The following is a 25,175-nucleotide window of genomic DNA, read 5'->3' as shown; positions in this document are numbered from 1 at the left end:
AGTCGGAGGTGACATGGTTACCATGCATGCCGCCAGGAGCTCCAGAACGCCTTATGGCGGGCAGCGGGGAACGGCTTGGCATGCAGGCATCTTTTCCCTCCCCCTGGATATTTTTAGCATTAAATATTTTGAAGATCGCTCTAGTTTTCGAATCTCGGCCTAGGACTTTTATCGGTCACATGTGCGGAGTAGACAAAATTGGACTATAGCGGGCTGTTGTGCATAGTCTATGCATATCTAATTATGTGGGATTCGGCATAATACTTGACACCAAAACATTCGTTCGTTTTTCCACAACATGCTTTCACGCAACCCCACATTTTTCCACCGGCTAATCCTATCCCGAGTCTACTCTACCTCTTACCGTACCTGTTCCTCTTTTTCCGAGAGCAAGGCAATGATCTCAGATCTTGACCTTGACGCGCCATCCGGTCTTTGAGATCCTCGCCCCCAACAGCACCATCGCACCCAGTAAGATGACTACTCCCGCCCACACCTGGGCTCCGATGTAACCATGGGCCTTGGCAACGAGAGCGCCACCCAACGGAGGTCCGGTCAAACATGCAAAGCTCATGATCGTGAAGCCCATGCCGATCCGTGTGCCAGCTTTACTGAGGTCCGTGATCAGGCTGGAGAGTGTGGGTGGCCAGAGCCCCTGGACCGCATTGGCGCAGAATCCGTAAAGCACGGCGAACGTGTAGAGCCCCGCGGTGGAGTGCACGGCCGCCCAGCAGAACATTAGCACGCTCGAGGCCACCGAGAGAGGAATGACGGTGTTCAGCGGGCCCAAGTGGAAAGATGCAAAGTACGCGGGGATCAGGCGTCCGAGGCTGGCGGCCGCGTTGAGCACTATGATCAAGTTCGTTGAGTCGGAGTATGTGAGTCCGATCACGCTGCGGCCAAAGGCACCCACATAGTAGACTGCAAAGTACATGCCCCAGAAGTTGAGCCAGATGGCCAGAATGAAAAAGGTATAGATTGGCTCGTCGCGGAAGGCGGACAGCTCCACGAGAGGGCCCGACTTACGCGGGGGCAGGCGAGTGCGAAAGAGCGCAACGGCAGGGATCGTGGTGGCAAGCATGACGAACCCCACCACGCGCAGGGTCCAGCCAAATCCAAGCACGGGGAGCAGGCCCTTGACCAGCCCGGGGAAGACCATGCCCCCCGTCCCGCTGCCGACCAGACAGCAGGCCACCGCAAATACGCGGCGTTTGTCGAAATAAGTGGCCACTAGACCCATTGCGGGGCAGAACTGGAGGCCACTGCCTAACCCCGTGCAGATTCCCTGTGCGAGAAAGAGCTGCCAGTATTGGGTGGAGAGAGAGGTCATGAAGACGCCCAGAATCTGCAGGAATGCGCCGGCACAGAAGACGTGACGGAAATAGCCTGCGTCCAGCGCTCGTCCGGAAAAGGTGCCCACGAAGAAGATCAGAAACATCTGGATGGATCCGACCCAGGAGATTGCGGACTCAGATACCCCGAGGTGGGTTTGGTAGTAAGACTGGAAGACCCCGTAGCTGGCGAGATAGCCCCAGGTGTTGAAGCAGACAAGGTGGCCCATGGCAGATTGAGTCCATGCCATGGCTCCGCCATCTGGGGGCGGCTTCACCACAGAGTCTGTAGTAGATGTCGAGATATCATCTTCGATGGTTTTTGTCATGGTTACTGGTGGCGCAAGAAACAGTATCGATGCTTGATCAAAGCTGATTGAAAATGCTCGATCTTAACTCAAGAGCTTCAAGGCGCTATTTCTGCTCTTTTGTAGCGAAACAATGCCATGTCTTTTGGTAACTAAAATCCAATCCTAGAAGTCGACGTGCAGTAGTTATGAGTCGATAGCGGTATCGGCCGAGTACTTGGCTGCCGATTGCCTAGACAGTAATCGTAGTCAAGTTCGACAATGAGTCACTGGTTATCATCGACCATGCTTTGGGGCAAGTTCTTTTGCCAATCCCGTGCAAATTCGGGGTTTCCCGATATTTCCGCACGAACACCTAGTACGTTAAAACCATGTCCGGTCACAACAGCCAAGCGTGCAGCTGACGGAGACGCAATGCGGCCGCGGGAAAAACTCTTCGACCCTGTCGCGACGACCTTGGCATGCATGGATCGCGGAACTCCGTCTTATTTGCATGCAAGCAAAAGCTTTCTCTGGCCGAAAAATTGCCATTGCAGAACAGTGTCACTTTTGTTGGTTGTCCCCTTTATCCATCGTATCGGAGCCGGCCTTGAAACGTAACAGGCTTTAGCAATAGTATGTCGACATCGACAGGGGTGTATTATGGCCGGTTTCGAACAAAGGGCTTTTCTCGGATTTGTTCTGATGCAATTCTGGCTTGGGATTCCTCGGTTTTGAGGAGAGGATTTGACCATGACATGCGAAGCTCTTTCTGTACTCACAATCCGCTAGCTTGTATGTATATTGCTGGGCTGATGCTTAACAGTACTTACCATTCCTGATTCCATTCATCTTGGATAGACGATGCAGTAATAAATCTTGTAGGATCGTGGCTAGACCGGACTCCAGGCAACCATAATCTCCATCCAAGAGAGAGTCTGATTGATAAGTAACTAAGATACTTTGAAGACGAAAATTGTGTAGAGTGAGCATGGTAGAGGCAAGTGAAATGTCCACGTGATGGGACGTCGAAGCCAGAGACTATTGCCTTCTTTTCTGAGTAATCTCACTTCCCTGTGACGAATGTCCTACCTGCATTTCCACTCCACAGAACTTCTCAATCCACCGAATAACTTGACAACCTCTGTTTACTTGTTTCCCTAGCCCTTTCAATCTCTTCTATGGCTTTTCTTCGCTTGAATTGGACTGATTTCCTTCTTCTACGCCGCTCTCATGCATCAAAATGACAGGTACAATCTTGCTCCCAGGTACCTAGTGAGTTCAACCCCATGGACCAGGCAGGATTCGTCAATTCGCGACTCAGCTTCAAGCCCATGATGACTTTGATCCATGAAGGTATCTTCTCATGAAGGCTAAAGGTCAAATGCACTGTCTGTGAACCCCAGACATTGAAGGGCTTGCGACTTTGAGGTGTCGTGGGTTGAGCACCACACCCCAGAACAGTGACTGATTATGTTCCTGAAAAGTCAGGTAACCTCACTTTCACGGACCCCATTTGCCATTTCTCTGTCCTCTTTTTCAATGGTGGCAATAATTCGAAGCAGTGCTGGCTGTCAGGTGAACATTCTGTGACATACTATGGCCGGTCCGTTAAGATATCTTCGTATCTAATTGCTGGTGGAGTTTATTATGGTTGCCAATTAATTCCAGTCTATTGTCACACAGTATCTAACTTATTACGTTTTTCAGGGTATCTCAACGATTTCAAGAATGACCCCCACGCCTTCAAGGATATGAGTCAACAAGCATAACTACGGCTCTGGAGCAATCATGGTTCAACCTTAATACGAAAGCGTACGAAGACAAGCACCCACAGTGGAGAATTGTACCCGCAGCGGCCGCAACTCCCATCGCGTGGTTCATCGGAGTGAGTTCGCCGACAAGCCTCCGACGGGGCCCTATATCCGAAGCCAAGAACCCCCCTCTTCTCTTTATATACCACGCCAGTGAACGTCACAAGTCGAAGGTGAACAAATTCTCTATCAGCCTTCACAATGCCTCGCAAAATCACAGTTGCTGTCGCGCAAGCAAGCACTCAGTCATCTCTTGCCACTACCTTGGATGCTTTGCACCGGGTGACCCGCCACGCAGCGGCTCGTGGCGTTCACTTGATTCTATTTCCGGAAGCCTACTTGGGTGGCTATCCGAGGACATGCGATTTCGGCACAGCGGTTGGCTTCCGCCAACCTCACGGTCGCGATCAGTTTCTAGAGTATTTCAACTCCGCTGTCGATCTCGGTGACACCCCAGCCGGCGCGGGTGATGACTGGGTCGATCGGAAACTCCCTCTCCCGCGGGGTAAGGATTACCGTGGTGACGGTACTCGTGAGACCCTTGAGAGGATTGCCCGGGAGACGGGCGTCTTCATCGCATGCGGTGTGATTGAGAGAGCGGGAGGCAGCCTTTACTGCTCTGCTGTTTACGTCGATCCCCGCGATGGTATGCTTGGAAAGAGAAGAAAGGTCATGCCGGTGGGTCTAAAACCAAATTCTCGAATCCATCCTCAGTGGACCATTACTAATATTCTTTAGACTGCTTCTGAGCGCCTTATCTGGGCACAGGGCTCGCCGTCCACCCTGAAGGCCATCACTACCGAGCTCAATGGCGTCAAGTTGACGATCGGTGCCGCTATTTGCTGGGAAAGCTTTATGCCTATGCTTCGCCAGAGCCTCTACGCACAAGGTGTCAACATTTACCTAGCACCTACAGCGGATAGCCGCGATACCTGGCTTCCTCTGGTTCGGACCATTGCTGGCGAAGGCCGCACATTTGTTCTCACCGCTAACCAATGCGTGCGGCGCCGTGAGCTTCCTGGTTGGATTACGGGTACTTCTTCTCAGGAGGCAGTTGAGAATGGTGACGAATATATCTCGCGGGGTGGATCTTGTATCATCGGCCCTCTTGGGGAGGTGCTCCGCGAGCCGATCTGGGAAGTCTGCACTGATGATGCGGAAAGCCCGGATGACTTGAATGATCCGACTCTCGGAGCCGCTGTTTCTATCTCGGAGATTGATTTGGATGACTGCGAAAGAGGAAAGCTGGACCTCGATGTTACCGGGCACTATTCACGAAACGATGCCTTTAAGTTGTCCGTCGAGGGTCTAGACCTGAACCCTCCTCCTCTGTGATCGATTTTTCTTGTTGACTGGGGTTAATCAGGAGGAACCAGCGGGGATAGGCGGAGATAATGTACATACAAGAATGATATCCATGTTATACTTTGCAATCCTAGTTTATTTATCACCTTTCGGCATGGTTTCTACCCCACAACCCCGCAATTAGCTGTATTAGTGCCTTAGAGATAAGGCAAATATTGAGCACCGCAAGACTGAGTCAGCATCTTCCGCAAGGGGAATAGCTCATTTCAAGGTCGGAGGATCGCGACTGCCGATGAGAAGGCCGAACAACATCTCAAAAGAAATGCCAAGTCAAGACTTATAAGTTGAGATTTGCAGCTTGCAGAAAAACAATGATTCCAACTAATGGATGCGTCAGATAGTGCTGATGACCACCCCGGAGAGGGTAGGAGAATTGCTGCAAAGCCAAGACCGGCACTCCTAGCATGCAGGCGCTGTCGTGCTCGCAAGCAGAAAGTATGCATACACCTTTAGTGATATATAGTCGAGCTATTGACATTATGACCAGTGCAGCCAGTCGCGACCATGCAGTAACTGTGTCCAAGCACATGCCGGCAAGTACAAAAAACCCGATGTGTTTCCTTCCCTCTGACCGGTGAGCGATTTGTATAGCTTGTGTCGCGAGCCAAAAACCGCCAAGGGAGAGTCGAGTCAATCCGGAGTAAGCAGATCTTGGAAACTTACGAGCTGAAGCCTTGACTGAATCTTGCAGGTATGCACGGGCTCTTGAGGAGCGCATACTCGAGCTCGAAGCCGAGCGAGAATCCACCGGACGGAATACCCGCGCCACCGTTGAACCATATGAGATGTCTTCGTCTGCGAATGTTTCAGGGACAGCGTCCATAGTTGATAGAACCCAGCCGCAGCTGCAGAGGGACACGCCCGCGGAAAACTCACCCATCGCGGTTAATCCTCTACACGCTGAAAGCATCCAAGCTCAGAGCACGCCGTCACTCACCATCCTCACGCCACCTACACAGCCCTCTCCTACCGGGCTGTCAGTGGGGGCGGTTGAGTACGATGAGACGGGTATCTCAACTGTCACCCAGGATAAGCTCATTAGAATTTTCCTAGAACGTGTCAACCCTCGATACCCCTTCCTCCATGAAGAAACGTTCACGAGCTGGTACGGGGCATGGCAATCTGCGAAACGTTCGAGCCAGCCACTACCGGCTGAAGAGAAATGGAAGGAATTCTTTGTGAAGATGGTCAGTTGAGCGGCACCCGTGGTTTGATCGTGTACTGAACTTGTCTGGTAGGCTTTTGCGGTAAGCCTGCTGATTGCTCCACAAGTGTCCCCGGAGGACATGAGGACTTCGCAGGTAATTCAGTTCTTGCCTACCGTGGAATAAGACTGAGCATTGACACAGGCTTTATACTCCTTGGCTATGCCATTGCTCGGGAATGTTTTTTCATGTCTCGATCCGGTATTACATGTGCAGGCCTATCTGCTTTGCACATTGCATGCTCTCCATTCCCCATCGTCACAAACGGTTCTCACAATGATCTCCGCTGCTATGCGTTGTTGCGTGATCGCACAGCTGCACCTGAACTTGCCGACGAGCAATGCCCGGGATGAACCAGCTTTGCTTGACTTACAGAAACGACGTCGCGTGTTCTGGTCCGCCTACGCCATCGATCGTCTACTTAGCTGGATATACCATGTTCCCTGCAGCCTCGTTGACGAGAACATCCAAGTTGAGGTGCACTTGTCACTTTTTCAATGCTGGCCATACGAGACTGATCATAGAAATAGCCTTTTGCGAACCTGAATGACGACGAAATAAAAGCCTGGGCCTCAAGGAGCGAACGGCCGGACGAGACCGAATCAACGCCTCGTATAACGCAGGTATCATCCGCGTTGCATCTGCTTCGAGGCAGACGGATCCAATCACGAATTCTCAGCATCATGATGCGCACAGACTACGAATACCGTTTTGCGGCACATCACAACTGGCGCTTGCATATGCTGGAAGCGCTTGACCAGTGGAAAGTGCAATTGCAACCTCATAGCGACCCCGCCTCTGAAGGTTATACGAGTGAAGGCTGGGTGGGTATGCTGTATAACTACACTATTCTTATATTATATCGACCGATCAAAGAGAATCTCTGTGAATTCGTTAGCGAGCGCTGTATCAAAGCATGCTCCAACATTCTGCATACGTTTTGGCTGTATTTGAAGAGACGCCAGACGGCGCAGCTTTGGCCTGGAGTAAGTGAATACGGTCAATTTAGCGCAACATTCAGAATCTGACAGTCCGCATCGCAGCTTTTGAGTCAATTTGGTACAGGAATAATCTTACTATACTGTCTCTGGGCAACACCGCCGACAGAAAGACCGACGTCATTCCAATCTTCCGAAATCACCAAGGCCATTAGAACATGCACGGTTATTCTTGCGGTTCTATCTGAACGCTGGACACAAGCTGAAATACTGCGAGACGTATTTGACCTTCTCGCAGATTCGGTTCCCGTACAAGGCATCCCTGGCTGTGTGGAAGGGAATGGCCTATCGGCACAGGCGAGGCAAACAATCAAGTCCCGCTTGCCTATGCTGCACGTCATCATCGTGAACAAGGACATATTACGGATGTTGACGGAGATGGTAACTGAGGACTATCCGTGGACTGGTTACAGAGATGTACCGAATGTCTACCGATGGAGCTCTGAAGACAAGCATGATGCAAACGGGTGTACATTGTGCTGGGAGGGTAGGCCTATGGTAGGAGAGCTAGATAGCCTTCCTCAGGAGGACTTGGTCTCAATGGGCCTGTGGCCATCGCTATATGATGACACAGGGGGATTGTACACTTCGCCTTCCGGAGGGTATCCATCTTTCCCAGGGTTGTTGGGGTCTATGTAGCTTATTTCTGGAAAGGCATGATTTACATTCTGAGAAAATAGACCAACCATGAGAAACTAGGGACCTGGTTTGCGGCAATATTCGCCGAGATTCATGACCTCATCTGCCCGTCTATTTCTTTGTGGCAAAGACACCTTTTTCATACACTATTCGAATAATCTTTGCGCGAGATATCGGTCGCGATCAATAGTTCAACAAACTTGTTGCAGCCTACATAACAGAGAGTTGCCTATCGGTGTTGAGGGAGACCTTTGAAACTGGCGTTGCTTTTCTTCTCAGGGCGTAACATCGATTGAAAGTGAGGCCACTCCGCAGTCAAAATACCAGGAACAAGTTCCCCTTGTCCATCGACTGATAACGTCTCTGACAACCAAGCACCAGGAGAATCCTTACAACCTCTCCTACTCACACCCCTCGCCTTTATCCGTGACTCCACCCCACATCCTACCTTCCTCCTCAAAACATGGCCTTCATCGGCACCGCCGCGGAAATCCGCGACGAACTCCTCAAGGACGACGAGCCCAAGCGCGTCATCATCCGCGTCAACACCAAACGCCTGGAATCCCACAACTACCGCGGCTCCGCCTGCGCCCTCGTGGCGGAGATCTTCCCGGACTGGGAGACCAACGAGCGCATCCGCTTCCTGCACATCGAGATCCGCATCGGCCGCGCCTTCCTGGCCATCGACCTCAACAACGGGCCCTACCTCCCCGTCGAGCTGGACCTGAACCCGATCCCCGTCTACATCCTCTCGATCTTCCGCCGCGGCTGGGCCCTGGTGCGCTGGCGCCAGCTCGACCAGCACCTCGCCGACCATCTGGCGCGCATCTGCATGCTCAACTACGATAACCCTGTGCGCCCGTATCTGGCAAATTATGATCTGCGTGAGCTGTGCAGGAGACGCTCCGTGTTCTCATGAGGTTTTGGCGTCTGGGCTCTGGTGGATATGAGAGTGTGCGGGCAGTGCACAGTAAGCTGGGATGCACGCGACAGATGATGAATATGCTGTGCTTCTCTGCTTCTTTCACTGTGTGTCGCGATCGATGCAGTATCCATGCTTCTGGGATTTGAACTTTCAACACTGAGTAAGTCTCTCTTTCCCCTTTTGCAATCATTGTTTGTTTCTTCGGCTAATAGATGTGTACAGAAATGCTTAGGATCAGCGCTTTGGTTTCACACTCAACATTTCGCCTTGCTGGCTTGACTCTGATTATGGGACTATCTTGCTGGAGATATTGGGCGCATCTTTTGATCGAACATATGGATCATTTAGCAGCTTGACAGGCGACCTGGGGTTCAAAATCTGATAAAGAGGTTTATACTTGGTCTTGCCTTGAAGAATTTGCTTCTTTGTTCTTTGATTTGTATTGCTGTGTTAAGCTTCCCTGCAGCCTACAGTAACTGTACCCCTTGTAATAGCAGTGCTATACCGATCGTGCTTTGCTACTGCGGACCACACCATTGCTCAAAGATCATACCGCGTGATATTGTGTCCTAGTAGTCTGTGCTGTCGGGATGCTCTATTCCGGCGTGTGCATCGAAGTTCTTGGCCTTATAAGATAGAAATATGTAGAAGTAGCAACCTTATTGTAGTCAGGGTATCATACAGTAGAGTGAGGGTGCTAATGAATTGTCTATTCTTGTTGGTAGCCTTTGACTTATGTTCAGACTTACTACAGGCGATGACTGACACTGTTAAAGTGCTGTCACAGGCAATTAGTAGAACTTAGTAGAGATAAAATGCGATAGTGAGATATACATATTTCGCGGTTTTGAAGGTACTCTGTCATTCCTGCAAAATCTGTACCTGCTACTAGTAGATTGCTACTCATGATCAGACATCGTCCGTCCAAGCTGAGGGTTTGACTTGATCCTTCTATGAACCCTTCCTAATCTGTAGCGAGTCGAAGTTCTCAGATTCTTCTAATGACTCAAATCTCTGATGTTGGTGACTTTGCTGCTACAAACCCACTTGTCTCCTAGGCAGGTCTCTTGGGCGCGCCTTATCGATAACGAAGATGAGGTCCACAGACAATCTAACCCAATTCGGTAGTGTAGGCGATTCAACCAATCACGTCGTCAAACAGCATCCAAACCATCCGAAGCATGGTTGCTCCACGGAGCCACGGCAAGGACATCGACTCGCAAAAACTTATATAAAGTATCATCCTCACGCATCTCGAGATCCTCAGATTCTATTCATTTCCTTACAGAGCTCCTTCTCAACTGATCGAACAATACTCCCAAACCCAAACCCAGCTATCATGGTGAAACTCGCAGAATTCAGCGTCGAACGGGTATGACTCTCCTTTCGCCCACAGACCATCGGATGCCATACTAACGATAGCAATACATGGCCAACAGTGGATGGACCTCTACGAGAACGACGCCCAGCACAACCTCGCAGAGACATGCTGCGCCTCCATCTCGTTGAACGATATCCTCCAATTTTCCGGCGCCTCATCGTCGGACGTCCCGCCACTCATCGATTTCTCCCGCAAGCAGACGTACGGCGCCATCCGTGGATCCACCGGGCTGCGAGAGAACATTGCGAAGCTCTATCAGGGTTCTAGCGTCGCTTTGCAAGGACACGGGCAGCAGCAGCAGCAGCAGCAGGGCGCATCTCCCGCAGGCATCACCGCAGAGCAGGTGCTTGTAACCACCGGCGCCATCCATGCTAATTTTCTGGCCCTCTACACGCAGGTCGGACCGGGTGACCATGTTATCTGCCACTACCCGACGTATCAGCAACTGTACTCGGTTCCCGAGTCGCTCGGTGCGGAGGTGAGCCTGTGGCGCTCTTCGGCCGAGAATGGGTGGGCTCTGGATTTGCAGGAGCTGCGGGGGTTGATCCGGGCGAACACGAAGGTTATTATCCTCAAGTGAGTTCTATCCTCGCTCTCGAACCGAAAGAAAAGGAGGGTGTGTTGTTAACGATGTATCGAAGTAACCCCCAAAACCCCACGGGCGCGATCCTTCACCGCGAATTCCTGCGCAGTGTCGTCGAGATCGCCCGGGAACATAACCTTATCGTCCATTGTGACGAGGTCTATCGCCCAATGTTCCACTCCCTGCCGCAGGGAGAGACTTCTCCGCCCTCGATCCTGGAATTCGACTATGAGAATCTTGTCTCCACGGGGTCGATGAGTAAGGCTTTCAGTCTGGCGGGTTTGCGGATTGGGTGGATTGCGTCCCGGAACCAGAGGATCATTGAGGCATGCGCCTCGAGTCGTGATTATACCCTGATCTCTGTGAGCCAGGTTGATGATGAGATCGCGACGCGCGCGTTGAGTTCTCCGTGCATAGAAAATCTCTTGTCCAGGAATCTGGATCTTGCGAGAACGAATTTGGATGTCCTTGAGACGTTTCTGAAAGAGTTCAGCTGGGCGGTGCAATGGGTGAGACCGCAGGCGGGCACGACAGCGTTTGTCAAGTTTGTGAATCGGCAGGGAAGCCCTGTTGACGAGGTGGTGCTTTGTGAGCGACTGATGGAGACAACCGGCGTTATGTTGGTGCCCGGGGGTAGATGCTTTGGCGAGAGTGTTGATTTCACGGGCTATGTGCGTGTCGGCTATGTACCGGAACGGGAGGTGTTGGAGCGTGGATTGGCGGCTTGGAAAGTGTTTATGCGGGAGGAGTATGAGCAATTGCCCATTGTTTGAGGCTCTGGCCTGGTAACCAGAAGTGATGGAGCAAGATTGTGTCCCCAATAGGAGCGAGATAGATCATTGTAAATAGAGCGGAATGGATTGAGATTTTACTAGGTGTGACTTTTATACGGGTCTTTTGGATGGGAGGAGCGTGATTGGTGTAGTCCGTTGTAAATGCTGAGGCCGTACACGCACCGCATATAATAGCAAGCATTATTTGCATTGCGGGTACGTGAGTGGGTGAAGGCCTTGCTGTGCAGTATAATGCCTTCTGGTTATGAGGCACGAGGAAAGCAATATTCCGTACCCAAAACATCAACATACCTCTCGTTCCGGACAGGCAGTCCACCTAAAACAGGACCAACTCCAGCCCAAGCTGTGCGAAAAACGCATCCCATTGCAAAGCCGTCCCCGATGCCCAGAACAGATTCAACAGCTCCCGAGCCCTCGTAAAATTCCCCATTCCAAGACTCTGCATGTTGGCCATCCTTCCCTGAATGATGCAGCGTTCGCTAGACGTATCTATCTCACAACCAGCGCTGAAGACAGGCCAGAGAATGAGAATATTTGCCGCCGAGAATGGGCGGATGTCTTGGATGGCACGAATGATACCTGCAATATCGGCTCTGACTTTTGGGTGGCTGATCGGCAACTTTTGAACACGGCGGTGTAGATGCAATAGAGCGGTGTGAACAAAGGCGCGATGTGTGTGTTCTAATTCCAAAGCAAGTTCTCCTTTGCTTTTCATGGTTATGTCGGAGACAGTACTGTCAAGCAGTAGGAAGAGTTCGTTCTCGAGGAGCTCGCTTTGCTGCAAAATCAATGCATCTTGTGGCATATCGTTTGCGGTACTCCCAGTCATACGTTGTTGATGAATGAGATGGGATACTTGAGTCAAACAAGGGACTAATTCCAGCGAATAACCGCAGACCTCATCGATATACCCGGAACTCTGACCAAGAAGCTCATTCAAAGGCTCCTGTGCGGCCTCGGAGGTGAAGGATGTATGGCTCTGTCCCGACAGGCTTGCTATTAGATTCAGCGTCGTAAACCATTTGACTAACGAATGGATATACGAATCCTGTACCCAGCGAGATCTCTCCTGGGCTAAGAAAGCATTTAATAGCTGCCTGACTCCGCTGAGATGCGTCCTCCAGACGTGCATGTTACCATTACAGACGTCATTTGTGCATAATGCCATTGCTGTGGCGACTGTCTCGGTAGGCAGTCTCCGGCTTGACTCGCTAATCGTCGACCGCAGGCTGGAGATGGCAAGGTTTGTGAATTTTAGACACGCTATCTTGGACGACGGACTCGCATCCTGCACCAGCCGGCTGTGATGGCTGCAGGCTGCGGCTAGTAGCGCATATAAAAGATGAGGTGTCTGCAGCGAGGCGCTGATCATTCGCTGTAGAAACAGATCGGGCGCTGCAGGGAATAGCCTGGGTGCTGTTTCCGTGGCGAATATGTGCATGAAAAATCTGGATTGTTCGGATGACAGGGCTGGCGAGAAATGAAGTGATGGTTGATTGGCCAAGGCCTCTAGGCTCTGTAAAATGCTCAATTGGTCCTGTCGACCAACTGCAACTCCTGTGCCAGAGGCACTGAGCTGCTGTCTCGCCGGGCGAGGTTCCACTCCCTGGCCAACGACACTTAGATTGTATATGCACCCCTTGGGATAGCGCTGGCATCGTGTGCATACAGGCTTCAGCAAATCGCACTGTAGGCAATAGTTAGTCAGGGCTTTTCAGGCTTTAATTGATAAGGATGAGGCTACTTTGACTTTCTTCCTCCTGCACTCAGTGCAACCGTCTCGTCGCCGCTGAGAGACTTGCATGCTGTCATCGTGCGATAAGAGGCATGTGCTGTAAACTATACAGCCACAAGGCTATGTTGTAAGTCACGAGACAGTTGATTTCTTGGGTAACGAGCTAGCAAGGAGCCTGGATCGATATACTTCATCTTCCATTTCCTGAGGACGAAAGAAAGAGAGCAATGGATGACAAAGCATGCTAGATGGAAAGAAAGATCCAGACACTAAACCGGTTAGGGACAATTATCCGATCCAGCCAACCGCCGTCCCAGCCGTCCTTGATAGTAGGTCAGTTATGGCTCCAACTTGAACTTGGAATCCCAGTCCATGCCAATCTGCTTGAAATTATCGTGTCTCAAGAATATAAGGTGGATTATCCATTTTCTAAAGGAAATGGCCGTGCCCGGCTGTGATGCTATCTAAAGACTATCATGACTTCGAGCCATTCTCCAATACGCCGTTGCTCCCAGGTCCAAACAAGCGATCAAGTAGATATACAAACCCTTTAACAAATACCAAACCCAGATATCATCGATCACCATGCACCAGCATCAAAATCGAATCGAGCCAGCTCTTTTTGGGAGTCTTCAACATCCTTCTTCGCCTTCATACGCATATAGAAAATAGGACAGTCGCGAGACGAGCAAATAACCTCACAGTGCAAACTGCCTTGGCACCGCTGACATTGCGTCCACAGACGCCCAAAGCGGACCTCCAAGTCCGAGACCTTGTTCAAAGATCTGGTGTAGAGTTCACCTAGACGAGGACGACAGTACTCACACACTGCACCGGCCATTTCTTCCTTCCCTGACAGGGGTTTCTTGCAGCCCAAGCAGGTTTGGGTCTTCTTCGCAAACTTCATCAAGCCTCCCATAGTCGGTGCCGCGACAGAGATGGATCGGGTGTGTTCACCAGTCAGAAGCTGACTGGCCTTCTTCTCTCCAAGAATGGGCTCGAAAATACGGCCGAGAGGATTAGCGAGCTGGTTGTCAAGGTAGTACTTGGTGTCGATGGGGATGTTGTTCTCCAAGACATAGATGGGGTCCTCAGATCGTTCGTAGTTCTTCGAGCCACCAGCACCCTTCACAATGACATATGCGACACGATCTCCAAGAGTAGGTGCGGAACCTGCATCACGCTTCCTCATGCGCTCGGCAAGCTCCACGTGTGCTTGCTTTGCTGTATATGCATCCTTTGAAAGGGCTTTCGTAATGACCAATTTAGACATATCGACTTTGTTTTGCAGAAGATCCGAAATAGTGTCCTTGACATAGCTGCGGGGGATATTAGCAAGATGATTGTAACAGTAGGAACGAATCCTTACTCTTGAGCGCCATCGATGTCTCTGTCAATCAGGATTTTGTGCAACACTGTTTCGATGACATTTTGCACCAACAAGCAATTGTCACGGCGGACAGTCTCAATACCCTTGGTGTCCATCTTGTCGTATTTCTTGGGATTCGTCCAATACAGACCAGCATACCGCTTCTTGTTGATAAGGAGGTAAGGGAAATAGACCTTTTCGAATTCAAGCTTGATGGGTTTCAAGAACTTCGAAGAGACAAACTCAGATGCCTCTTGTCCAAGCTTCATTGCTTCTTCCAGAGAATCAACGCCGAATTTGACCATAACAGAGTCAGTGTCTCCGTAAATGACCTTGGCATCATGAGAATAACCATTTGCAATGGTGTATCTGGCTTCAACTTCCTGCTTCGTTTTCTCGATCATCTGACGTCCATAACTAGTTGTGCTACTAGCGATAGCCAAGCATGGTAACTTTCCGACAGTTGCACCCGTAAGACCGTAAACACTGTTGGCACTGATCTTCAGAGCAAGCTGTCTTCCATTCAGGACTGCCTTCTTAAACGGATCAGTCTCCACGGCAAGTTCCTTCTTTGCCCGCTTTCTAGCTGTCAACAACTCCTCAAGAATTTGCGATAGAAGACCTTTGCGAACGTTGGCTGTAGCGAACATATCTCCATTTGGTGTCACAATATAGTCTTCATCTTTTTTGAGCTTGAGCCGCTCTACACTACTCTTGTTCAGTAATGTGGTGTAGCAAAGATTGTGCGCTTGAATAATAGAAGGATATAGCGATGCGAAATCGAGAGTAGCGATTGGTACGCCATAGTAGCCTCTAACAGGCTCAATGACAGTCGCACCCTCATAATCCTGCTCATCTGTGGATTTCATGTTGGGAATGACAAGCTGTTGCTCCAGCGCCTTTCGGAAGAGTTGACTGATGAACTTGACCTGCTGACCTCGCGACAACAAGAAGTTGAAAGGGACACCCGTGACTCTTGCCATCTCAGTATAGTTGACCAAGCACATGAGCTTGTCCATCAGTCTTTGTGGCAAATAGGCATCTTTCAAACAGTAAACCGCTAAACGTCGCCTGGAATCTGGCGTGCCGTTATATAGCTCGGTGATCATTGTGTGATGCACATCTTCCTTCTGTTCCCCTAGGAACTCGTAGGAAACGGAGTTCAGTGTATAACTTCGCAGGTGATGATCTCTCTGTACCAGCTGGAGAAGATCTAATTGGATCCTGCCGTTGGTGTTTGTCGACTTCGTGTCACGGTTACCCATTTGTTTGCTGGAAAAATTTGTTTCCTTGGCTTGAGACGCCACTCCATTCAGTCGAGTCCAATAAGGGAAACCAGTACACTTCAGATGTTTGGCGCGATCCAGAAGATATGGAAAGTCGAAGTTGGCTATGTTATATCCAATTATGACGTCTGGATCAACTTTCTCCACAAAGTCGCGCCAGGCCATGAGCATCTTGGACTCATCCTGGAACTCCAAAACCTGAGTGTTGACGATAAGACTGCAGGTATCCAAGACAAAGACATTGCGAATGAAAGGCTTCGACTCTCCGTAACGGGTAACAACATTCGCAATTTGGATAACGGGGTCGTGATTCGGTTCCGGAAAAATTCCCTTACGACCGGCGCATTCAATATCGAAAGACAAGATGCGAAGGGGTGCCATCTTAGCCCACTCGCCGGTCGGATGATGCGAGATCAGATCGCGATAATCTATACTCGCTTCAATCTGACAGTTCGACATCTTCTCACGAGGACCGAACAGCCGGTACTTTCCAGCCTTTGCCTCAACCCATGACATGCCCGAGATGTCCACGTCAATCATAAAGCGGAGGAGGTATTGGATGTTGTCGAATGTGAGGATACCGCCATCTGAGTTATTCCAGAGTCCCTTGTAGTTAAGACTCTGCGCACCTCCGCTCTCCAAAGCTCCCCGCAATCTACTGATGTGCTTGGGCTCTGTGACAGTGATCTTGAGGTAGTAGCTCTTCTGATTGCCTTGGAAGCCATAAATGTTTTCTCTCATCGTTATTTGTACCGACTGAATTGTGGGTTGAAACTGTCCGATCCGACTTTCGAGGAACGCTCGGTAGGGCTCGCAATCATCTTTCGTGAAGTTGACAGGCGCCGCGATATATAGATAGTGTTGGAAACCAGTGACATGGAGCAGGACGGATTGACCGGCCTATTGAAGAAAATAAGCAAATACCAGAGAGAAGGACAACTGCGCGACCATACCTCGGTGACACCAAAAAGGCGAACCGCGGTCTTCCCACCGTGGATTGCACCCTCCTCCGCATCGATCTGTTGAAAACAGATATTATCCTTCAAAGCATCGAACTCACCGAGCGGCGGTCGCTCCCACTGCTGATCCTTTTCTGAATTGTTCTGCTTCAAGCCATTCATGTCCTGGGTCAACTTCTCAAGAACTTCCTCCTCAAACTGGCTCTTCTGTGGCTGACTCGAGCCGGGAACCTTTCGCTGGGCCTGGGTGCCCTGACTGCTTCTGAGAGGAGGTCCATTTACAAGCTTGCGTTTCTTCAGCGCAGTTGGTGACATTAGACCGCTGCTGCGAGGGTTGTTCGTTGCCTCGCCCAGAACCCGCTTCTGGGGCATGGTGACGGCTTCAGGCATTGTGACTGCTCATATATCACGAGAGAAAAAATGCAGATGTGCTTGACCGGAGCGTAAAGTAGAATTAAAATGCTTGTTGGTCGGGAGGTTTGGGGCGGCAATGCTGGTGTCGCGGGAAACCAACTGCGCTCCAATTAATGAAAGTTCGTGTCCCGTTCGCGCCGTGACGTGACACCCGCTACGCGTTGAGTGAGTATGTCACGTGATGTTTTAGTTTGGGGAATGAAGATCGACTCCGCACTATCTCCGGCTTCGTTGCCCCCATCGCTCTCCGTACATGCCGAACCGTGGGGTGTCATAATCTGCCTTCCTGTGCTGCTACAGAACCAAAGCTCCCGGAATTTACTCTGCAGCGATCAAATTGCTTATAGCTTTGATAGATAGCAAGTTCGTCTGAAGGAACGGATTCATTCTGGTTATATGGAATGACACAGCGCCTTTTGTGCTTCTACACTACAATCCGTCTAGAGGTCACAGTCCTTTGCTAACAAGGCTTAATCGAAGGGCAGCTTCATACACAATTCAAACACGACCAGTACGACCCAATTGGCACTTTATTTTCTCAGTACACCACTGCTGGCTGCTTAACCAACAATATGTTCTTCTCCCACCGCCACTGTTACCCTTGCGGCTGATATACGCTCATCTCGAGTCCATTGTTGAACGAGAGTGTGAGATTCCTAAAACCACTTCCAGGCGCACGCATGTAGTCAAGGAGTTCTTTGCAATGTTCTGCAGCACCAATTGTGTTGTCGGTAATAATGACAGCACCCGGTCGCAGTGCCGGCTGGACCAATTTCAAGACTGGAAGCAACATCGGGCCCCAGACTGTTGCTGTCAGCACAAATCTAGACTGTTGCAGGGGTTGATCACTCACTATCCAACAATAGCATGTCTACCGTTCCCAAGTCGTGCTTCAAAGTCTCTCTGATATCACCCTCTCGCAGCTCGATGATTTCGCTGACAGAGCTACCGCACTCATTCCAATGCTCTCGAGCCTTCTTGGCTTTCTCGGGCTCATGCTCCGTTGCGATGACTCTGCCTGCGCCACCCGTAACTCCGACGTTGGATGCAATGGCCAGGGCGAGATAGATGGTGCTCACACCGTAGGATGTGCCAGCCTCGACAATAGTCTTAGCGCCGGTTGCAAGGCCCATTTGGTAGAGAAAATAGGCTTTGTCTTGTTCGATGGCAACAAACTTATTCCGCATTTTTTCAGCGACACTCTCGGTTTCGAAGTCTTTCCAAGTCATGTGGGCTTCTTCTGCTGCTGATCGATTGTGCAGCATGGAAAGCAGCAACAAGATGTGTGGGGAGACATGCTTGAGTGGGTGATTGCTCGCTTGGGAGGCCATGATTAGCATGGAAAGTGACAAGGCTTATAATTGTGATCAAAACATCGGGGTTGCTTACTGCTATATTTATACCTCTTTCTCATACTTGTAGCTTTGCTTGCAAGATTCAATAGTATATGGCTGCTCTCTATCCTTCTGGCAAATTACCCCTGCAACAGCAAAGTTGTGAGTCATACGGCTGGCATTGGGCATTTGTTCCCGGTGATCGAGGCCGTGTGATATGCAACCTGCTTCGATGGAAAAGGCATATCCGATGTGCATACCTAGTGTGCTGTGGAGGAAACGGCAAGGCAGAGCCCTGTCAGCTTTCATCCTCTCAATCGGAGCACTTCTTACCAGACTAACCATCACAAAGCCAATTTGGCTCCTCCAAGATGCATCGTCTCCCTACCTATTCAGGCTAGAACTGGCGCAGTGAGAATCAAGCGGAGCAGTCGATGACAGCATCAATTTGACTATTGGACGCCCTTTGATAGCCGTCGCGTGGTTCGTGGGCGGATTCAGCGGAGCCTGGAGTGGTCTAATTTAGCCTTCTCGGCTTGACACCATGAGGCCATCATTTAGCTTCCCACGCGCTAAACAGGTTTGTATGCATCTCTAATTCTACTTCTACTTAGGAATATATATTGATTTTCTTCTGTGTCTTCCTAGGTACTGCGACCCACATATTAGGCTTTGCAGAATACCTGTGTTCGAATGTAAGCAGAGCAAGCTGCGCTTCACAACGGATTATCGTACATCGTTCTACCCATGGCCTGACAAGTCCATCTCAGCCAGTCGGACAAGACCTTTTTTTAACTTCAAGGAATGATTTCCGCCCTCGTCCTTGTTTGGTCATTGGCGGGAGATCAACGAGTGAGAGTAGACAGATAAGCATGGCATCTGCATCGATATGCAGCTCCTAAAATAGCTCCAGTGTTCCCCTCACATCCATTCCCCTCTTTTCGAGACTGGTCAAAACACCATCAGTACATCCAGATTGAATTAAACGACATCCAGACACTCGACGATCATACAGTCATTCTCCTCGCATCCATAATGGCTACCATGAATAAGATATTCGCCGGCTACTCCGCCCGCAAAGCCGCCCTCGAAGCCGTGACCAGCAACCCTTTCACTCAAGGCATCGCCTGGATTGAAGGCAGCCTCATTCCGCTCCATGAAGCTCGCATTCCCTTGCTCGATGAAGGCTTCCTCCACGGCGATTTGACCTACGACGTCCCTGCCGTCTGGGACGGGCGCTTCTTCCGCCTAGACGACCATCTCTCGCGGCTAGAGCTCAGCTGCGCGAAACTACGCATGAGACTACCTATTCCACCGGATCAAATCAAAAGCATCCTTATCAGTATGGTAATCCGTAGCAGTCTTCGCGACGCATACGTCGAGCTGATCGTCACGCGCGGCCTGCAAGGCATTCGGGGTAGCAAAGACCCCCTCAGCCTCAAAAATAATCTGTATCTATTCATCAAGCCGTATGTCTGGGTGATGGAGCCCGAGGTGCAGCGGACGGGTGGACATGCCATTGTTGCACGCACAGTACGACGTGTCCCACCCGGAGCAATTGATCCGACGGTCAAAAATCTGCAATGGGGGGATTTGATTCGAGGGGCTCTGGAGGCGGCGGATCGAGAGGCGACATATCCATTCTTGACGGATGGGGACGCACATCTTACCGAGGGGTCAGGGTATAATATCGTTCTGGTTAAGGATGGGGCGATTTATACTCCTGATCGAGGGGTGTTGCATGGGGTCACACGTAAGAGTGTTATAGAGATTGCGCAGCGGGCGGGAGTTCCAATTTGCTTGGAACCGACACCAGTTGAGCTGGCTTATCAGGCTGATGAGATCTTCATGTGCACAACTGCTGGAGGTATCATGCCCATCACAACCTTGGACGGTCGGAGGGTGGGCGACGGGAAGGTTGGTCCGCTGACAAGAATGATATGGGATGAGTATTGGGACATGCATTATGACTCAGCTTATAGCTTCGCTATTAAGTACAAAGGTTCTTCGGACAACCGTGCGAAGCTTTGAACACTTACGAAGTTTGGGATTGGGAGAGAGTATCATTCCTGTTGATATGCGCCGAAATCATTATCATACATCGAAAATCTGAATACGTGGTTCAGTCCGAGCTTGCAACGGTCTTATAGATATGGTTGTACCCATCCAAAGACTCCTGTGTCAACTCCTTCATCTCCCGTCCCTGGAATCTGTTGGGATCCAAAGCTTCCTTCAAGGTATCATCAACAGCCTCTCCCTTCATCAATTGGGTCAGGAATTTGGCCGACCCAGCCGCATGAGTTACCCAAACAGCTGCGGCCATGTACAGCCCAGCCACCTCAGCAACAGCTCCCACCAGTGGCATATTGTCTGGCGTCATCGAGAAGATACCGTTGAACTTCTCCCTGATCTCCAGATCTGTCGACTCCGGGATGAACTTCATCGCGGTATCCAATGTTGCGCTGAAATCCTCAATCCAGTCTCCGATGGCCGTCTCGGTCGGCTGCTGCGCATGTGGTGGGTGGTCGTAGGAGCCTAGCCCATAGAAGGTACCGTGATCACGGGCATAGACGTGGTGTTCGGGCCATCTGACCCAAGGGGCTTTATGTTCGCTCAACTCATGGTACCTGCCGTACATATACGGATGCGCGACAGGGACAATAGGAATGGGCGTCTGGAAGCTGCAGAGCTCGGGGGCCCAGATGCCAGTCGCGATGATGACCGTCTTGGCCTGGACGAATCCAGCCGTAGTCATCACACCCTCCACCTGGCCATTGGCTTGTTGAATCTTCGTGGCATCCGCCTGGAGAAGCTGCACACCCCTCGCCCGTGCCTCATCTTGGAAGAAGGTGGTGATTTTGATGGCGTTAGCAGCACCATCACTGGCGAAGTGCAACGCGGCGGTGTACTCTCCCTTGATCAAAGCAGGGGCCATGTTGGTTGCTTGTGCGGACGAGATGAGCTCAGCTTGGAGACCAGCTCTTTTGGCCGAGTCATGTCGTTGCTTCAGACGCTCCGCTCCTGCAGGGCTGGTCGCCAGCTCGAGGCCCCCAACCACGTCGAATCCACCAGGGATCTTTCTGTACTCCTGGACCGTATCCTGGGCCAGACGGGTCAGGACCTCCGATTCATTGTACTGGCCAACAAATCCAGGTGCATGGCCGGTGGAACCCTTCAAGGGTGCAAAAGAACGATCAATCAACACGATCTTCTTGCCCATGTCCCCTGAGGAAGATAGGAAGTACCCCAGGGCCGAACCCACGATACCAGCGCCGATGACGGCGATGTCTGCGGTGTGTGAGGCTTGCATCTTGGTCAATGTTTGAGTTATGCTGTGTGTTCCGAGCCCACCACTTGGGAATGGCTTGTAGCCTATATATGATCCAGCAGAGCCAAGCCAGCCAAGCTCGCCGCTCTCGGCGCATCGGTCCTAGATCAGTCGGTCTCGTATAGTTGTCTACCCCCACTGTGCTATAGTGACCAGTGCTAGCAGGCTTCTTGCCCAATCCACCCCCACATTTATCCGTCTTCAGAGCCGCTTTGCACCGGGAAGTTGTGGTTCGATACCATTTACGGTCAATACTCGGAGTTCCGAGGCACTAGCCTATACTTCAACTACATTTGAAGGGCGTGGTGTAAAACCTGGAAGGGTTGTTGTTGCGGCCGAGGTCGGCCAGGGATGATGAGTGGCGGTTGAGAGCCGTAATTGCCTGAGGCAGAGAACGCAGGATGCCGGTGCCCCTCCAAGTGACTCAATGTGATTGACAATTCTCTCTCCCGTTCCCTCGCCATCCAACCCCACCCCACTTCGCGCCAACCCAACCTGGATGGCTCCTGCATGCAATTGCAATTCCGCGTCCATTGTCATACAGCCTTTGTGACCATCGTGTTCATATCGTTCTGTGTCACTCTAGCAGTTCACCTCCTCGTGTATCGTGTATTGTACACTTGGGGGTCAATTGCAACCTCCTCGGTTGGCGCGTTTTCAATGGCATCTTCATTTGGAATCTGATGGAACATTTCACAAAAGGGCAGAGCGGAGCTATTTTCTTAATTGATTATAGGTGGTATCTTCCAATTGTGTTCAAAGCAATATCGTGGGATTTTTCGCAGCTGCGCTCAGCTTAAAGAAATCTGTATACTTCATCTGCTGTCTCTCAGAGCCTATATAAATGTATTGTTACTGAGTGAGGAGCCTTCTTCTCTGCATCTCATGGCATTCTTGCTAACCAGACATAGGATAGTCACGGCAGTCGGTTTTCTATACTTGTTAAAACTATCGTTCAGCCAATTGGCCACTGGTTAGTCCAACTATACCCATTTCACCTTGATTTAGCGTGGCATTGGAGCGGCTATTCCCGTCTTTTGTCGACTTTCTGTCATCATGTCGATGTTCAGAAAGCCTTCAGAGATCTCATCGTCATCCAGCTCAGACGAGGAGGTCCAGGATCTTCATATCTCGGAGCCTCGTCCTGAGGTCCGCTCAAAGCAGCGACATCAGCCGAAGAAGAAGGGCATTTTGTCGCCTACGTCAGCAGGCGACAGCACTGATGTCGACGGTCATGGAAAGATGATGACCGCTGCCCTTCTCGAGTTCTATTGCGTCAGTCGAGCCGCGGATCTACTCAACGCGCAGCCAGGCTCCCACGGGCAGTACAATCGGGATTCTCCCGAGGCTAGAGCTCTCGGGCATGATATGTACACTCGTCAATCGGAAGTCCTATCCCAGCATGGAATTGTGAACGAAGGTGCAGAGAAGGAAGCCTTAAGGCCCACGAGACAGCTCTATCGAGATACGCTGGATTTGATCGCTAGCCGTTCCTTTAAACGCCTCGATTTGCATGATCTTCAGTCTAGATCAGCCTCTGTTGGAGGTGCTTTGCCGAAGACTTCCAGTGAATTGACACTCCACAAAGGTCGTTCGGGCCATACGCAACTGGAACGAAATGCCAAGTCTTTCAATTCACTGCAGGAGCTCGACATCGACCACCTATTCAATCCACGTCTGGCTCCTTTTCTGGGTACGGAATCCCACTCGGCCCTTTTCGACGGTATTACTAACTCGTGCGATGAAGAAATGTCGCGCTACGCGTTACAGTTCGAGGAGATCAGTGTTCTAGGTCGGGGTGCATTTGGGGAGGTCTACCACGTGAGAAACCATGTCGATGAACACGAGTACGCAATCAAGAAGATAGCTCTCAGTCGGCGGCGATTGGCGCAACTAGAGGGCGGCAACAAGCACCACTTGGGGGAAATTCTGAAAGAGATCCGCACACTTGCTAAACTCGATCATGCCAATATCGTACGGTACTATGGCGCTTGGGCAGAAAAGGTAAATCCCCTTGACTACCTTGATTTTGACAAACTCGATCTTTCCCTGTTCAATCCGTCGACTGATATTGACTCGCATTCCACACAACAGAATTTGTCACATCATTCTATGGCGTCGCAGATGTCGATGGTGGAAAGCCAGAACAAACAACTGGCGATTGTCTTTGAGGAGTCTGAAACCTCGGCTTCCGGCCATGCACTGCGTACTACTTCTACATCGAAGTTCACCTCGGCAGAAAGCATGGATGACGAAGACGACAGCTTGGCTGACCCCTCGATCTCCCATAATCCTACTCAGGACCAGCCTTCTTCGTTTCGCAGCGCGGATGAAGATATCTTCACAGACGGCCTCAGTCACAACCCTTCGAGCATGCAGATCCTACGCAGTCGTAGAAGAGGTCTTGAGATCCCTGCAGTAATCTTGCATATCCAGATGTCGATGCATCCGATATCTCTCCACGCATATCTCAGCCCTCGACCCAGCACAGATGCAGATGACTCGGACAAGCCACGGCGTCGCCACTGCTTCCACTTGGTTCCCTCCTTGCAGCTGATGATAGACATTCTTTCCGGCGTGCTTTACCTGCATTCCAAGGACATCATTCACCGCGATCTCAAACCGGCCAACATCTTCCTCTCTTGTCCGGAGAAACACCACACCCACACCTGTTGTCATCCCTGTCAATCCGACGGCGGGGCGGGACTTCATTACTGCCAGCCTCGGATCGGCGACTTCGGCCTCGTGGCTGACATCTCGCATCTAAACGATCCTCCATCTGACGGCTCGCCTCAGTCCCCAGAGCCTGGCTCGACAATTCACCACGTCGTGGGTACAGAATTCTATCGTCCACCTCTCGACTCGAGCGGGTTGATCTCAAGCGGGTATGTTCACCACTACGCCCAGGAGGTAGGGACGGAGCGGCCGATGCATTACGTCTGCGATTGGTCGCTTGACGTTTATTCACTGGGCATCATTCTCTTTGAGCTGCTCTATCCTTTGAACACGAAGATGGAGCGCCATCTTGTGCTGGATGATTTGACCAAAGGCCCGTACAAGAAGCCGCCAACCGCATCCATCAACGGAGCATGCCTGCCCAGAGACTTTATGGACAAAGTTCACATGGGCGATGTGAAGTTGAAGACTGGAAATACGGTGGCTGAAGCCTTGGCGAGCTGCATTGGAGGTATGCTAGATCCCCACCCCCGTCAACGCTGGCGGTGTGAGGTCGTCCAGAAGTGCCTGCGAGAAATCCTTGCTACTGTGCACCCGGACTCGTATTGATGTTGACATATACTACAATCAATCCGACGGCATACGCACAGGGCTGTCGATCGGTTTAGAGTAAGTAGCACTCTGCATTTAGCGCATAGCGTTGAACATTTTTCTTAAATAGCATCAAATTTTATACCATAATCAATATATCA

General features: G+C 50.8%; 11 protein-coding genes across 11 annotated transcripts; 6 read left to right on the top strand and 5 right to left on the bottom strand.

The window, feature by feature from the left end:
* Window positions 1-306: 306 nt before the first annotated feature.
* Window positions 307-1,892, bottom strand: BO82DRAFT_142501 (MFS general substrate transporter). Its single transcript, XM_025630083.1, has one exon. It carries the CDS (start codon window positions 1,658-1,660, stop codon window positions 404-406), a length of 1,257 nt encoding a protein of 418 aa, XP_025496130.1. The 5' UTR covers window positions 1,661-1,892; the 3' UTR covers window positions 307-403.
* An 839-nt stretch (window positions 1,893-2,731) lies between these two features.
* BO82DRAFT_142200 (uncharacterized protein) lies at window positions 2,732-3,551 on the top strand. Its single transcript, XM_025630082.1, has 4 exons — window positions 2,732-2,893; window positions 3,106-3,271; window positions 3,329-3,445; window positions 3,524-3,551. The coding sequence occupies exons 1-3, from the start codon at window positions 2,852-2,854 to the stop codon at window positions 3,388-3,390; spliced, it is 270 nt and encodes an 89-aa protein (XP_025496129.1). The 5' UTR covers window positions 2,732-2,851; the 3' UTR covers window positions 3,391-3,445; window positions 3,524-3,551.
* An 82-nt stretch (window positions 3,552-3,633) lies between these two features.
* On the top strand, window positions 3,634-7,639 carry BO82DRAFT_371336 (nitrilase; the record flags this gene model as incomplete). Its single annotated transcript, XM_025637268.1, has 9 exons — window positions 3,634-4,110; window positions 4,171-4,763; window positions 5,290-5,330; window positions 5,389-5,437; window positions 5,489-5,984; window positions 6,036-6,098; window positions 6,147-6,479; window positions 6,533-6,988; window positions 7,046-7,639. The coding sequence occupies 9 exons, from the start codon at window positions 3,634-3,636 to the stop codon at window positions 7,637-7,639; spliced, it is 3,102 nt and encodes a 1,033-aa protein (XP_025496128.1).
* Window positions 7,640-8,102: 463 nt separating this feature from the next.
* On the top strand, window positions 8,103-8,599 carry BO82DRAFT_420458 (uncharacterized protein; the record flags this gene model as incomplete). The annotated part of the gene is made up of 1 exon (XM_025640138.1): window positions 8,103-8,599. The coding sequence occupies one exon, from the start codon at window positions 8,103-8,105 to the stop codon at window positions 8,556-8,558; it is 456 nt and encodes a 151-aa protein (XP_025496127.1). The 3' UTR covers window positions 8,559-8,599.
* A 1,304-nt stretch (window positions 8,600-9,903) lies between these two features.
* BO82DRAFT_389080 (putative aminotransferase) lies at window positions 9,904-11,359 on the top strand (the record flags this gene model as incomplete). The annotated part of the gene is made up of 3 exons (XM_025638430.1): window positions 9,904-9,936; window positions 10,004-10,521; window positions 10,587-11,359. 3 exons carry the CDS (start codon window positions 9,904-9,906, stop codon window positions 11,299-11,301), a joined length of 1,266 nt encoding a protein of 421 aa, XP_025496126.1. The 3' UTR covers window positions 11,302-11,359.
* A 110-nt stretch (window positions 11,360-11,469) lies between these two features.
* BO82DRAFT_142157 (transcription factor domain-containing protein) lies at window positions 11,470-13,232 on the bottom strand. Its single transcript, XM_025630081.1, has 2 exons — window positions 13,067-13,232; window positions 11,470-13,009 (listed from the first exon to the last, which is right to left on the bottom strand). Exons 1-2 carry the CDS (start codon window positions 13,124-13,126, stop codon window positions 11,639-11,641), a joined length of 1,431 nt encoding a protein of 476 aa, XP_025496125.1. The 5' UTR covers window positions 13,127-13,232; the 3' UTR covers window positions 11,470-11,638.
* A 236-nt stretch (window positions 13,233-13,468) lies between these two features.
* On the bottom strand, window positions 13,469-17,140 carry BO82DRAFT_428903 (DNA-directed DNA polymerase delta POL3). The gene is made up of 3 exons (XM_025640483.1): window positions 16,666-17,140; window positions 14,427-16,612; window positions 13,469-14,376 (listed from the first exon to the last, which is right to left on the bottom strand). Exons 1-3 carry the CDS (start codon window positions 17,059-17,061, stop codon window positions 13,638-13,640), a joined length of 3,321 nt encoding a protein of 1,106 aa, XP_025496124.1. The 5' UTR covers window positions 17,062-17,140; the 3' UTR covers window positions 13,469-13,637.
* Window positions 17,141-17,553: 413 nt separating this feature from the next.
* Window positions 17,554-18,457, bottom strand: BO82DRAFT_350715 (O-methyltransferase). The gene is made up of 2 exons (XM_025634230.1): window positions 17,939-18,457; window positions 17,554-17,889 (listed from the first exon to the last, which is right to left on the bottom strand). Exons 1-2 carry the CDS (start codon window positions 18,414-18,416, stop codon window positions 17,681-17,683), a joined length of 687 nt encoding a protein of 228 aa, XP_025496123.1. The 5' UTR covers window positions 18,417-18,457; the 3' UTR covers window positions 17,554-17,680.
* Window positions 18,458-19,192: 735 nt separating this feature from the next.
* Window positions 19,193-20,496, top strand: BO82DRAFT_142109 (aminotransferase class IV). Its single transcript, XM_025630079.1, has one exon. It carries the CDS (start codon window positions 19,455-19,457, stop codon window positions 20,448-20,450), a length of 996 nt encoding a protein of 331 aa, XP_025496122.1. The 5' UTR covers window positions 19,193-19,454; the 3' UTR covers window positions 20,451-20,496.
* BO82DRAFT_350713 (NAD(P)/FAD-dependent oxidoreductase) lies at window positions 20,480-22,082 on the bottom strand. Its single transcript, XM_025634229.1, has one exon. It carries the CDS (start codon window positions 21,727-21,729, stop codon window positions 20,542-20,544), a length of 1,188 nt encoding a protein of 395 aa, XP_025496121.1. The 5' UTR covers window positions 21,730-22,082; the 3' UTR covers window positions 20,480-20,541.
* Window positions 22,083-22,519: 437 nt separating this feature from the next.
* On the top strand, window positions 22,520-25,161 carry BO82DRAFT_142112 (putative protein kinase). The gene is made up of 4 exons (XM_025630080.1): window positions 22,520-22,606; window positions 22,659-23,440; window positions 23,495-23,751; window positions 23,842-25,161. The coding sequence occupies exons 2-4, from the start codon at window positions 22,804-22,806 to the stop codon at window positions 25,030-25,032; spliced, it is 2,085 nt and encodes a 694-aa protein (XP_025496120.1). The 5' UTR covers window positions 22,520-22,606; window positions 22,659-22,803; the 3' UTR covers window positions 25,033-25,161.
* Window positions 25,162-25,175: the final 14 nt, after the last annotated feature.

This window comes from Aspergillus uvarum (assembly GCF_003184745.1).
Source record: "Aspergillus uvarum CBS 121591 unplaced genomic scaffold BO82scaffold_5, whole genome shotgun sequence".
In the NCBI taxonomy this organism is placed as follows: Eukaryota; Fungi; Ascomycota; class Eurotiomycetes; order Eurotiales; family Aspergillaceae; genus Aspergillus; species Aspergillus uvarum.
Note: the sequence above shows the minus strand (reverse complement) of the source record. Positions and strands in the feature narration are given on the sequence as shown.

Coding starts and splice junctions, on each gene's coding strand:
- BO82DRAFT_142501 (XM_025630083.1), bottom strand. CDS start 1,660: ATGACAAAAACCATCGAAGATGATATCTCGACATCTACTACAGACTCT.
- BO82DRAFT_142109 (XM_025630079.1), top strand. CDS start 19,455: ATGGCTACCATGAATAAGATATTCGCCGGCTACTCCGCCCGCAAAGCC.
- BO82DRAFT_142157 (XM_025630081.1), bottom strand. CDS start 13,126: ATGCAAGTCTCTCAGCGGCGACGAGACGGTTGCACTGAGTGCAGGAGG. Junction 13,010..13,066: donor GCAGGAGGAAGAAAGTCAAA/GTAGCCTCATCC, acceptor TATTGCCTACAG/TGCGATTTGCTGAAGCCTGT.
- BO82DRAFT_142112 (XM_025630080.1), top strand. CDS start 22,804: ATGTCGATGTTCAGAAAGCCTTCAGAGATCTCATCGTCATCCAGCTCA. Junction 23,441..23,494: donor ACGTCTGGCTCCTTTTCTGG/GTACGGAATCCC, acceptor CGTGCGATGAAG/AAATGTCGCGCTACGCGTTA. Junction 23,752..23,841: donor ATGGCGCTTGGGCAGAAAAG/GTAAATCCCCTT, acceptor TCCACACAACAG/AATTTGTCACATCATTCTAT.
- BO82DRAFT_428903 (XM_025640483.1), bottom strand. CDS start 17,061: ATGCCTGAAGCCGTCACCATGCCCCAGAAGCGGGTTCTGGGCGAGGCA. Junction 16,613..16,665: donor GCCTTTTTGGTGTCACCGAG/GTATGGTCGCGC, acceptor TTTCTTCAATAG/GCCGGTCAATCCGTCCTGCT. Junction 14,377..14,426: donor GACATCGATGGCGCTCAAGA/GTAAGGATTCGT, acceptor TATCCCCCGCAG/CTATGTCAAGGACACTATTT.
- BO82DRAFT_142200 (XM_025630082.1), top strand. CDS start 2,852: ATGCATCAAAATGACAGGTACAATCTTGCTCCCAGGTACCTA. Junction 2,894..3,105: donor ATCTTGCTCCCAGGTACCTA/GTGAGTTCAACC, acceptor GTTCCTGAAAAG/TCAGGTAACCTCACTTTCAC. Junction 3,272..3,328: donor TGCTGGTGGAGTTTATTATG/GTTGCCAATTAA, acceptor TACGTTTTTCAG/GGTATCTCAACGATTTCAAG.
- BO82DRAFT_350715 (XM_025634230.1), bottom strand. CDS start 18,416: ATGGCCTCCCAAGCGAGCAATCACCCACTCAAGCATGTCTCCCCACAC. Junction 17,890..17,938: donor AGACATGCTATTGTTGGATA/GTGAGTGATCAA, acceptor TGACAGCAACAG/TCTGGGGCCCGATGTTGCTT.
- BO82DRAFT_350713 (XM_025634229.1), bottom strand. CDS start 21,729: ATGCAAGCCTCACACACCGCAGACATCGCCGTCATCGGCGCTGGTATC.